Source organism: Delphinus delphis, chromosome 12, assembly GCF_949987515.2.
Source record: "Delphinus delphis chromosome 12, mDelDel1.2, whole genome shotgun sequence".
Lineage (NCBI taxonomy): Eukaryota > Metazoa > Chordata > Mammalia > Artiodactyla > Delphinidae > Delphinus > Delphinus delphis.
The window spans coordinates 13,363,916-13,377,338 of NC_082694.2; the positions used below are offsets into that span (position 1 = coordinate 13,363,916).

General features: G+C 45.7%; 1 protein-coding gene across 1 annotated transcript; it reads left to right on the top strand.

The window, feature by feature from the left end:
• The first annotated feature begins 6,742 nt into the window (after window positions 1-6,742).
• LOC132435597 (interleukin-36 gamma) lies at window positions 6,743-11,511 on the top strand. Its single transcript, XM_060027704.1, has 3 exons — window positions 6,743-6,848; window positions 7,552-7,691; window positions 10,801-11,511. Exons 1-3 carry the CDS (start codon window positions 6,743-6,745, stop codon window positions 11,008-11,010), a joined length of 456 nt encoding a protein of 151 aa, XP_059883687.1. The 3' UTR covers window positions 11,011-11,511.
• The last annotated feature ends 1,912 nt before the right edge of the window (window positions 11,512-13,423 follow it).

Sequence of the window (13,423 nt, forward strand, 5' to 3'; positions counted from 1 at the left end):
AATTAATTAATTTTTGCTGTGTTGGGTCTTCGTTTCTGTGCAAGGGCTTTTCTAGTTGTGGCAAGCGGAGGCCACTCTTCATCGCGGTGCGCGGGCCTCTCACTATCGTGGCCTTTCTTGTTGCGGAGCACAGGCTCCAGACACGCAGGCTCAGTAGCTGTGGGTCACAGGCCTAGTTGCTCTGCGGCATAGGGGATCCTCCCAGACCAGGGCTCGAACCCGTGTCCCCTGCATTAGCAGGCAGATTCTCAACCACTGCGCCACCAGGGAAGCCCGACCCAAACATTCTTGAAAGAATTTGATGTGGGAGAGACATTCTTTTCCTTGCAGGATATAAATGAATGAGCATGCAATTCTGATCGTCAAAGGCAATCATCTTACAGCCTTGAAGGAAACTGGCCCTATGTTATGTAAGTCAGTTCAGAGAGAATTAAAAAAATGCTGATCCTTGCTGACATCATAGAACTATCACATCAGCAACCATGATCCTACACTACTCCTGGGCTTTCAATCATGTGCTCTAGTAAGTATTTGTATTGTTTTAGCCACTTTGAATTGGGTTTTTCTAGCTTTTGAAGCTGAAGGTAATTTAACCAATAGATTATCATAAGTAGAATTGATGGGTCAAGGGTACATACCTTTTAAATTTCTGAGGAATTGCTTTCCAAAAAGGCTGTGCTGATTCACACATCCATCCATCCAGTGAGTGAATCTGTTTCCTCACACCATTGCCTATTATCTATTTAATTTGTGCCTTCCTGATGGGTGGAAACTGAATTTCATTATTGCTTTGATTGGCCTCTTGCTAATTACTGGTATGGTTAACTATAATTACTTCTACTTACTGGATATTTACATTTTCTTCTCAGTGAAATGCTTTTTACATCTGTCACTCATTTTTCCTATAGAATTATTTGCATTTTTCTTACTGATTAGTAGGAACAATTTAAAAACTTTGAATATTAATTATTAGCTTGTTAGACGTGTTGCAAATATTTTCTCCCAGGTACCTTATCTTTTAAAAATTTTTTAAATTAATTAATTAATTAATTTTACTTTTTTTTTGGCTGTGCTGCGTCTTCACGGCTGTGCGCGGGCTTTTTCTAGTTGCGGATAGCGGGGTCTACTCTTCGTTGCGGTGCGCGGGCTTCTCATTGCGGTGGCTCCTCTTGTTGTGGAGCGTGGGCTCTAGGCACGCGGGCTTCAGTAGTTGTGGCTCGTGGGTTAGTTGTGAGCATGTGGGATCTTCCTGGACCAGGGATCTTACCCGTGTCCCCTGCATTGGCAGGCAGAGTCTTAACCATTGTGCCACCAGGGAAGCCCCAAAGGTACCTTATATTTTAACTTTCTTCCATGGTGTGTTTTGTCCAAGTTTGTCCCAAATTCTAAAATTTTGATGATGATCAACTTACCATCTTTTCTTTCATGGCTTTGCATTTTGGGTGATCATTGGGCAAAGGCTAAAAGTACTCTTTGTATGGGAATTTCAAACTTTAGGCGTTTAACCTTACAACCTTTCCTTAAGTGTTGTACCACAAGCTGTCCAATTAAAGTTTTACTGTTTGCTTTTTATTTTTTGGTTGCACATCGTAAGTGTACAACTTGGTCAATAGCTGTTTTAAATTTAGAAAAATACCCCTTTATGTTTGTCCTGTGTAGTTGGTTCTTTTGTCTTAGTGCTTTTTTTTTTTTTTTTTTTTGCGGTACGCGGGCCTCTCACTGTTGTGGCCTCTCCCGTTGCAGAGCACAGGCTACGGACGCGCAGGCTCAGCGGCCATGGCTCACGGGCCCAGCCGCTCCGCGGCATGTGGGATCTTCCCGGACCGGGGCACGAACCCGCGTCCCCTGCATAGGCAGGCGGACTCTCAACCACTGCGCCACCAGGGAAGCCCTGTCTTAGTGCTTTTAATGCTTCTACTTATTTCTGCCATTTTGGTGAGTAGTTTGGAAGTTATTTTTGTTCATTTGTCCTTCATTTTCATGAGAGAGAGGAAGTTGTTAAATAGCATCTTGGCCCAACTCCTAAAACCTGGGGTTTCATGGAGACACTAGCTTTGGGGAGATGTGATAGGTCAGCCCACAGGGATGCAAGTCTTAGACAATGGGCTTGGGCTGTTTGGAGGCGCAGAGGTTTGGGCAAGTTCAACTACATCATCCCACCCACGTTGGGTACAGTGCGTACTGCAGAGGCTGCCCTGGGAATTTCCTTGGTATTTTCCCAAATCGACCAGAGTACCAAAGGCTCCATGCTATTCTTTGTGGTTCATGATACGTATTATGTTGCCCCATTAGTTGAACCAAGGTGAGTGCCAGTTTTTTTCCAGTAGCAATACCCAGCCCAGGCTGCCAGTCCTGCCTGAAGGTAGCCATGATAGAATCGAAGCTATGGTCCTCTGGCTTTGGTCCTCTTAGGAACCCCAAGGGCACTGGTGAACACTGCAGCAGAGAGCCCTGGATTAAGCCTAGTTCTACGGATACCATGAATTTGGTTCTGTGTATTTCTCCACTGTGGGGGCCAGATAACCTCTACTGCTTCATGCTTTATTACCTGTGATTGTCAACTTGGTTACATGAAGAAGTCATTGCGGAGATTGTGAAGAGGTCTAGAGATTCCAGTGGTTTCCATTGATGTTTCCTCGACTTATTAAGATGATGGACATGTTAAGTGAGCAGACTGGTGGGACTTGTTACCAAACAAGGGTGGATGGTGCTATCTTAGAACTTGGAAATTGGAATCTGGACTTAGTGATCCCTTAGTGATCTCTTCAAATTATTTGCATGTCTAGGACCTTTGGCTTTATGAATACTTACTTGAATTCAATTCAAGCCACACTTAACAGTGTGCGTAATTTTCATTGTTCTAGGTGACAGTGAAACATTAATGGAATCTGGCAAACTGGGTTATGTTTATAAACCACATTCTTTACTTCTTATAATCAGCGTGAATATTAACAGTCTTCTCAAATAGAGCTAAGGGATCATGTAATCATCCACTCTGCTCTAAGACAAAAGTTCTGGTCCATTTCTTTAGTAGATGGGCTCTCTGCTCTTCAGTTACGCACCCCAGTGGCTCAGTTCTTCCTTCTTACCATCACCAGTACTATTCCTTCTCATTTCTCTGATACTCATTCACACTAAAGTTGAAACTGGGCACTTTAGAATGGATGCAGATGGCTGATCATTCTGGGAATGCTGGTTTCTCTGAAGGTTGGGGAGCCAGGAAAACGTCAAGATCAAGTGGAATAAGAGGCTGAGGCTAAAGAAGACACATGTCACCATCATACGTAGGCTTTTGCGATCTTCATCTGGGCATGGAAAATCCAAGCTATACACCAAAGTTTTTCTTCCTTCCTTCCTTCCTTCCTTGCATCCTAGTTTCCCGACCAGGGATTGAACCCTTGCCCTCGGCACTGAGAGTGTGGAGTCCTAACCACTAGACAGCCAGGGAATTCCCCCGCCCCCTTTTTTTCCCCAAAAGCTTTAAAAAATATACATTGTATTATTTTATTTTACCCAGCTGCAGTACATTGTCACAACCCTGGAAATTGACATTGATATTGCAATATTAACTGAAATACAAGCCTTATTCAGAATTCGCCAGTTTTACATGTACCCTTCCATTAAATAATTTACCAACTCAGGTGAAAAGTAACAAAACTATTAATAGTAGATCTTAGCGTCCACTTTTTTTTCCCCCCTCAGGCCCATCCCCTCCGAAAAAGGTCAGAATCTGAGAGTCAAAACTTGCTCAGAACTGAAAATAAAAAATCAGCCCTGCTATTAATCAGCCTGGGAGGACAGACAAATAAAGCCTGCTGAAGAAGTGAATAGAAAACACCGTCTCTCCCCAGGTCCCACAGCCATTGTAAAATGTCATAATGACCTCCGTCTTCTTTAAGTGACTATTACTTTCTTGCATGTGATAGCACCAACCTGCTCCCAAAGGCTTTTGAATCAATGGAAATACAGCTGTCTGCATGTGTCCCTTGGGCCCTCGGAGATCTCCAGGGCTGACGCCTCATCTCCACCTTTGAGGTTCATGTGCCCCGCGGACTACACTCTGTCTTTTCACAGGTCTGAGCATCAGTTCAGCAGAGGAACCCGTCCTGAGGTCTAAGTATCAGTCCTGCAAGTTTCCTCCTTTGAGCTTCTAGATTCTTCTGTTTCCTCTTGATTCCTTCCCACATTGGGTGCTATCTGGGATACCTCGGGCATCCTTTTTACTCTCCAGCCTTCTAACATGTGTGTTACCAGTTTCTTGTGTTCAATTCCCTTTGTTTGCAATTCCTTGTGTGGGTTTTGCTTTCCAGACTGGATCCTGATTGAAACAGAGACCTAAGGAATTTGGGGGCCAGAAGATGGAGCCTTTTCGATGCTGTTTTGTGGTAAGCATCCCAAGAAAGGGGATATGTTGACTGATGCATAATGGAGAGACTCTTCAGCTGGGCGGAGGGGACTCAAGGGGTGACGATGGGGCTGAGCTTGGCTTTGAACAGAAGTGTCTAAATTACTAACCGCACTCTAGAAACCAAAAGTGATGGGACTGGGGCCTCAACAGGAAAAGGCTATGTCCCTCTAAGGCCAAAAAGGAGATGGGGTGAAATGTATGAGAGGCTGAGCAAGGAGACTCTTTTCAAGGTTGGGAAGAGGGGCTCATGGGGGTGCTTGCCTGGAAGGTTCTGTCTTATTCTTTGCGCTTTTTTTTCCAGGTGAATATGAAGCTGTAGGTGCTTCTCATCTGCCTTCTGAAACTCACTGCAGTCAAGTTAACTCATCTCAGAAAATTTTTATGCGGGACCTCAGCAGATTGTGTGTGTGTGTGTGTGTGTGTGTGTGTAACAAACATATAGAAAAATAACTTACCATTTGTTGAGAACCTACAAATGGCCTGCATGACTGGAACAGAGGGTGAAGGATAAGTTGGCAACTGGGGCTCAGTTTTTGGAGAAATCACTACCTACCTCATTAGTCCTTGGGCCGGTCAGGAGTCCACTCTATTTGGGGGTAGCAGAGACCAGGATTATCTCAGTTAAGGGTGTGTTGCTCAATGCCTGTGGCTCCCAAGAGGATAGAGGTGCATCTCTGAGGGGCTGAAAGAGTGGGGGAGCAGCTTTTAGCCTAACCCTCCACTCACGGGCAGACTGAAGTGGAACAGTTGGGTGGCCAGAAATGCCATATGGCTCCTGCCTGAGCCCACAGCTAATTTTGCCGTCACAGGACTCTCTTAGTGAAACTGCAGTGGGCAAGCTTCCTGGGCCCAGGTGATGGATTCCCTTCACTTAGAGCCTGCATGTCCAGTTCTAGCTCCGGAGTGACACAGCAGGGGAACTGGGATCTGGGGAAGTCCCTCAGTCTCCCCTTCCTGAGCAACCCAGGGTCTGTCATTAACCCTGTTGGTAGGGCTTGGCTAGGTGCTTACTTCTCAGGGAGCCCAGACAGGTCCTCCTCATACTGATGCCGTGATTTCTTCATCTGAGCCTCACCGGATCTGGCAGGAGGATCTGGCCTTCTTCTTTCATGTCGTAAGATTGTCACGCCCCGCTGAGGAAGCTGGCTCCTCCCTATGCTCTCCAGATAAGTGTTCCCCACTCCACCAGAGCCCGTCACTGCTCTCGGGAGCTGCTTGAGCTGCGATTCAGTCCCCTGCGCTTTTGATAAAGGTTCTTGCCAGCGGGTGGCTGGAAGGTCCCTTGACTCTTACGCATCCCTCTTTGCTGTGTTTAGGGCTGGCGCCACGCCAGGCTGGGTCCATGTCTTGTCCTGTGCAGAGTTGGCTGCTTCTTACTTGGGGAGCTCCTAGGATCCTGGCAGAGTTGCCTTGGCTCGGGTCCCTCCCCTGTTCCCAGGCAGACAAATTTGCCAGTGGGAGTGGGGAGGGCTGCTGGGAGGAGAAGGCACAGACATCAGGGAACTGTAGGGTATTTAAGGTCAAAAGTCATGCCTGGCCTTGGAACCCCTAGGGGGACACTGTCCCTGGCTGGATCTCTGGGTGGAGGAAACTTCTGCTTGATACCCCTCCCTAAGGTTGCCTTGAAGTTTTGTCCCAGGAGGTGGCCTAGATCTTCTGACGAGGGCTTGGTATCAGGCCAGGCTTCCCAGCTCCCTGCCCAGAATCAGGACCTTAAGAACCAGTATCCTTGGGAGGGTCTGGAAATGCCTCCTGAGACTCAGATCTCGTATCAATGTCCTCACAGGTGCCGAGACAACCCCGCTATGGCAGAAATTATGGAAGCCTCTGGACCAGTCCATATAACAAGTAATGTTGGGATGGGGTCTGGAGGCTGGGGACACTCATGCCTGTCTCTTCTGGACACCCCAGGCTTCTCTGTCCCTCCCTGTATATGGACCTTACCACCAAATGCTGTCCATGTCCCACTGGACCGCGAGGGTGAGGACCATTTCTTTTTCACTGCTGCAGCTCTAGATCTAGCCTTGGGCCCAATACAAAGTGGCTGTCAAAGTTAGTAGCTGGGCCTTGACACATGTGTCCTTATGGGGATGAGGGTTTAACTCATTAACGGTCTAACTCTTAGACTAGTTACAGGCTTGTCCTCCTCACCAGAGCTCATAGTTTTACTGGAAAGAAAGGCTGAGCGGATGGGCCATGTGAGAGCTGCCAGTTTTGATGTGTAAAGCCTGAACCGTCCTTCCTGAAAGGCCTGGAGTAGATAATCTTTCTCCTAGCGTCTGATAAAGCAACCTTAATCGTGTTTCTTCATTATTCTTTTCTATTTAAATAGGAATGGATGAGCCTCGGACTGGAGAATGCTTTGACTTGAATCAGCAGGCGTGGATCCTTAAGGGTCACACCCTCGTGACAGCTCCACTGAGCAACAGTGTGACTCCAGGTAGGTGAGCGGTCACCATGCGGTTGATCTTTGTGATGTGATCCCCCACACATCATTGCGGCTGGGATACTGGTATCCAGCCTTTGGTTAAAAGTGTGGCTTTATAACAGAGCTCACCTGGAGGGGGAAGAATTCCACACCTGCCTGGGAAGGGGTGTCTTGGACCAGGGCAAAGAGAGCAGAGAGAGTGGAGTGGCGTTCTGGGGAGCAGTGATCTGAAGGCCTGTCTTAGGGAAGAGGAGTGGCTTTTCTGCCAGACTTCTGGTGTCCTAAGAGGACTAATGGGTTGAATAGCACAGGAAGGCAGATTTCAACAGGACATTAGGCAATACTTGTCAGTGAACAGGGCTCTCCAAGGCTCAGGGGGGTTGCTTGGGGTTGGAGCTTCTCACCTCCGGGTGTTCAAGCAGAGGTGTGAAAATCTCAAGGATGGGGTCTGCCCTCTGATGAACTCTTTGTGTTCGCTCCATTTCTTAGGGCAGTGATTAGTGCTCGGTGTGAATGAATGAATGAATATGGGGCTGGCCACTTTGTGGGTCTGGGGTAGTAGGGATTATACTCTTAAGATCTCTTCCAGCCTTACCTGGAAGATCCTGGTCTTTCCTGACTTCCAAAGGGCACGGACTGTGTGCGTTGGTGGTATGTGGCGAACACAGCTGCCTTCCAAAGGGGCACTGACACCATATCCCCTCTTATCTAACAGTCACTGTCACTGTCATGCCATGCAAGAATCCAGGCTCTGTTGAGGAAGACAGAGGGGTTCCCATTTATTTGGGAATAGAGAATCCAGAAATGTGTCTGTATTGTGAGGACATCGGAGGACAGCCCAAATTGCAGCTGAAGGTGAGTGACTGAGAAAAATAATGTAGAAAAACCTCAGTTTCTATTCTGAGAACTTGATTTGTTAGGAAATCTAATTTTATAATTAAAAAAGAAATATCCTCCTGTTCTTAAGCCTACTTATCCCTTCCTCCTTTAGAATAACATGCCTGCAATAGACTTTAATTTGATTTATCCTGCCCCTCGCTAGTTGAGGGCTCGTCTTTCTTGAATATTGAGACATTCTAGCCGTTGTTTGTTTGTTTTAATTGGGGTATACTTGCTCTACAATGTTGTGTTAGTTTCTGCTGTACAACGAAGTGAATCAGCTATACGTATACATATATCCCCTTCCTCTTGGGCCTCCCTCCCACCCCACCGCCCATCCCACCCATCTAGGTCACGACAGAGCACCGAGCTGAGCTCCCTGTGTTATATAGCAGGTTCCCACTAGCTATCTGTTCTACACATGACAGTGCACATACGTCAGTCCCAATCTCCCAATACATCCCACTCCCCGTGTCCACATATCCATTCCCCACAGCTGCATCTCTATTCCTGCCCTGCCAATAGGTTCATCTGTACCATTTTTCTAGATTCCACATACATGAGTTAATACACAATATTTGTTTTCCTCTTTCTGGCTTACTTCACTGTCTATGACAGACTCTAGGTCCATCCACGTCTCCATGAATGTTTATTCAAGTATATTCTCTCCTTCATTCTGCCTCCCCTCTCCTTTTCGAATTCCTATTCATCAGTTATTGGAACTTTGAGATCTCACTTCAATATCTCACCTGACTTCTCATACTTTCTGTCCTTTTTTTTTCTTGTTGCATTCTGGGAGAACTCGTTGGTTCAACATCCCAGGTGCTGATTACCTTTTAATTCACACGCTAAATTATCTGCTACATTATCTTTCTATTCTGTTTTTATGAAATTTCAGTCTTTGCTATGCTAATTCTCAAGCTCTCTAGTTGGTTTTGCGTTTTTCTTCTTTATAACTGCCAGTTAGTAAAAACTTGTTTCTGAAACTTCTGTTTACTGCAATTCAATTTAATTCAACTCAATATAATCCAAGTCAGCAAATGTGTGTGTTCTTACTGGCCTCCAGCACTGTTGTGGGCATTTGTGAATCATCAGTGCACAGAATGGCAGGGTCCTGGCCTCCTGGGGCTTGCATTCTAGTGGGAGAGGAGAAATGGTCCACAAGAAGTATAATCATGGGTAAATCTGTGGCATGTGAAAGGGTGTTATGTCTCCTGGGAAAGAACGATTAGAGCTGGGTTAAGAGACTGGCAGTGCCAGTAACAGCTGGGGTCTGGCTGTGTGGTAAATAGTACAGCAGGCATTATCGCAAAGGTGAGATTTTAGCAGATGGGAGAGGAGGCAAAGGAGTGAGCCAGCAGTGTCCAGTGAGGGCAGGTTCAATCAATTCAAATTGTTAGAACGTTTTGAATAGAAGAGTGACATGAACGGACATATGGTTTTTTAAAAAATTATTTATTTATTTACCTACTTATTTATTGGATGCATTGGGTCTTAGTTGCGGCGTGCGGGATCATTCGTTGCAGCATGAGGGATCTTTGTTGTGGCGCGTGAGCTCCAGAGCGCCCGGACCCAGTAGTTGCTGCGCATGTGCTGTTTAGTTGTGGCCCGCAGGCTCAGTAGTTGCCATGTGCGGCCTTAGTTGCCCTGCGGCACATGAAATCTTAGTTCCCCAACCAGGAATCCAACTGGCATGTCCCGCATTGTAAGACAGATTCTTAACCACTGGACCACCAGGGATTATTTTGTCCGCTACTTGATAGCCGTGTGTGAAGGGCAAAGGGGAGAGTCCTGTTGGAGGCTTTGAGGTGATCCAGGTGTGATCTGATAGATATGGGGATAGCATGGAGGTAGGAAGAAAACGGTCAGATTCTGGAAATATTTTCAGTTGAGTCAATGGGCTTTGCTGACAGAGTGAACGTGGAGTGTGATTAAGAAGATGAGGACCGAACAGTACAGTTTCAGCTCTGTAAGCAAGAGCTGCGTGGTGTTGACCCTGCAGGCTTTGTTAAGACTTTGAATTTTGTGATAATTAGAAAATCATTCAGGACATTTAAGCCGGAAGGTAACGTGATCTTATTTATTCATTTTTTAATTTCAGTTTACAGTTAACTCAATTGCTTTGTGGAGAATGGGTGGTAAGGATGGAGCAGGTGTAGGGGAGGGAGTGAGAAGTGGCTCAGTTCAGGAAAGATTTTGGAAATAGGGCTCACAGGCCTTGCTGCTGGATTAAATGTGGAGGGATCTAAGAAAGCAATATCAAGGATGAATCCTAGGTTTTTGGCTGCCCAAAGAATTGGCTAGATTAACTGGAAGTTATTAACTGAATAAAGGAATCTTTTGGGAGAATTCCCCCTACTAAGGGTGGAATGTGGCTGAATTATGGACCATTCCTGTGTCTCTTTGGGGAATCTTGGACATAATGCAATTTACTTAGAAATACTTATCTTACCTAAATAGAATGATATGTGAATATATAAATATATACACCCACAAATATACTTCTATATACAATATAGAAACCTTTTCTGATTGTTCTATATACTTTGCTTTTTTGAGTGCAAGTCCTTTGATTTGTTAGACCCTCTTGTGCCTTTTTCGTGGCTCTGACCTTTCTCATATGTTTGGCAATTAATTGGAAACCCAAACACCCCTGCCCTGGCGGTCCTTTGCCAGAGCAGTGGTTCTTGCGGGAGGGGGGCTCTCACGGATGCAGCTTTGGTGAGGGAAGACCTTGGCTTCCTGCAGCAAATTTGCATTTCCTTCCTTTTCCTGGGGGTGGGGTGGTCCCCGCAGCCTCTTGTGCGGGGAGAGTTCCAATTTGTCATTCAAGGGTGGCCACTTGTTCATGAACCTGTGCCTTGTGTCACTCCATGCCATCTCTGGAGTTGAGGGTGGGGGGCAGGAAGGTGACATTTCATGCATGCTCACTCTGCTGTTCCTTTGAAATGGGTTTTTCTATGCTTGCTCTAACAGATGGATAGGGTTGCTCAAACTTCGGAACATTTACATGTTGTGTACAAGTAATGTTGAACTACTCAAACAGCCTGTGCTTCTCCTTCTGGCATTTTCTGTCCCATTTCAGGACCAGAAAATACTGGATCTGTACAACCAACCTGAGCCCATGGAGCCCTTCCTTTTCTACCATGGCCGGACAGGCAGTACCTCCACCTTTGAGTCCGTGGCCTTTCCCGACTGGTTCATCGCCTCCTCCGAGCAAGGCCAGCCCATCTTTCTCACTTCGAACCCGGGGAAAATGTACAGTACTGCCTTCCGCATAGATTTAAGGATTTAACTCAGCCTAGAGGTGGCAGCTTGGTCTTATAATTTCTCGTTCTCAGCGTGTCTTCATCTGGATTTTCTCAGCGTCATTGCACATTGATGCTGAGAGGTGGGCTTGGCCCTGTTCTCATCTTATTTTATGAACGGAGAAGAAGCAATGACCTCGTGGCACCCAAGGAATAGAATGTGGGCTCGAAAGCAGGAGGGAGGCGGTGACGTGTGGCTCTCCTTTCAAGCTGAAACTGTACATCTCTCAAGCCATCTGTACACGGACATCGGGACCCAGAAAACACCTGTCCCAGGGGTGGTTATGAAGAACCACGAATTCAGAGTTCACCCGTCTCACCCAAGATCCTGGGACTGGCATGGAGCTGATCTTTGTTTTTGTTTTGCTTTGTTTCCTTTCCTAATGGGATTACGTTTCCCATAATCTCTCTCTGTTTCCAGTATATTGTAAGGGGTGTAATATATCCTTTTAAGGGTTAGGAACTTGTAAAGAAAACCAATTCTTCATTAAATTACTTATGTCTAATTCTAATAATCTGTTACCATAAAACCAAATATAAACTCCACGTGTTTATACGATAAGAAAGCTAAGACAGTTACAAAATGAAATAGGAAACAAGAAGTAATCTGAAATTACCAAGAGTGATGGAATAAGGACACCGCAGTGGGTAAGTCTGGCACTGGGGCTTAGCTGAGGGGAGAAGGGCCCTTATCAATGGCGATAGGGTGGTGGGAGGGATAGCACATGTAAAAGGCACCACTATTTGACTACTTTCTGTATAGTCTCACAGCCTTGCTTTCTTTTTTTTCTTTTAGCCATTCTCACCATCCACATACTCCCTTTAAAAACTGCAGTAAAGTTGCCTTTTTTTTGGAACAGAGAGCCTAAATTTCCCACCAGCCATGCTTCAGATGATATATTCTGATGAAATGAAATAACTGACCTCGGGTATAATTGTAGAAGGCTGTAGCTCAGATCTGGTTCTGCATATCATAGATTTCTTATTTTGACAATACCACAAATGCAGAAAATTATGTTCGCTTAAATACAGTCCACAAAATAGCACCAGTAACGTAAATTTTTTTAAAGAACTTTTGGACAACCAGACCACATACGCTACTGGGCACGCTAGTGAGCAATCAGTCAGCCCTGATCTAATGCAGTGTCTCTTGATTCTCAAAAGTTTTCTTCTTCAGCGAAATCTATTTTTAACATGCAGCTTTATAAAAGTCAACATTAAAGTGAACACCAAGCTAATTAGTTCCGGAATATCGAATAGAAGAATTAGTCATTGGATATTTAGTACTACGCTCGGTGCTAATAAATGGTGACAGGTTGTGACATCTGCCAGTTTACGTTGTTGCCTTATCAACTGTTCCGTCTGACAATGGGGATCCGATGACACATTTGCATGTGACGTGATCGCGCATCTCCATCCTCCCAGGCTGTGTGATGATTCAGTTTTCCCATCTCCTTTCTCTACGGTGAAATCTTTGTTCGTGCGGGCACTGTGGCACCCTGGATTGTTACTTGGTACGTGTAGACACTCACACAAAGCTCTAATATGAGCCCTGGTGCCATATGGCTGGGCTCGGGGGTAAGGTGGGCATTCTGGTCATCCAGAAGAGATTCTGGTAACTTATTTAAGAGTAAATCAAAATGAAAACATATGGAATTCCCAGGTGGTCCAGTGGTTAAGACTTGGTACTTTCGCTTGCCATGGGCCCGGGGTTCGATCCCCAGTCGGGGAACTAAGATCCTGCATGCCGCTCAGTAGGGACAAAAAACAAGCAAACGAACGAAAACAACAACATAATAATCTCATAGCTTGTGGGACCCAGGGAACAGACTGCCACGGACCCCTGGATTACCCATTGCATTTGAGAAATAACGTACACAGTATAGCACAGTGTCTGAGATCATGGAAGGCCCCTGTGAGCATCAACTTCATTTTCAAGCGATTGCCTGGTGCGCTTCTGATTTTCACGCATTTGCTGTATCAAATCCTCTTACATTTGAGTATCATGAGCTCCAGGCCCACACTCATTGAAGGATTTGTTTCCTTTGGAGTTTTAGCGACAGGCAGCCTCGATGCACTGAGGGGCTTTTGGATTCCAGGGGGGAAATTAAGAACCTTGCCACCAAAATCACAAGTACAGAGAAAACAGTTGAGTGGGATGTTCTTCTGTCGAGCTGCTTTGGGGCTCACATCTTCTGGCGCCAGAGTTGCTGAAGGGCAAAGGCTGTTTCCTGAAGACACTGTCCCTTGACTTGTGAACAACTGGGCATGGGGACTAAAGACGCTGCCCCAAAACCCTGAGACCAGTGGCTGTGATGAATAATTGTTCATGTCCATGAAACGTCAGTTTTTATTTCTTAGACTTTACGAAGTTATTTAAAAGAAGATTCTCACCAAAAG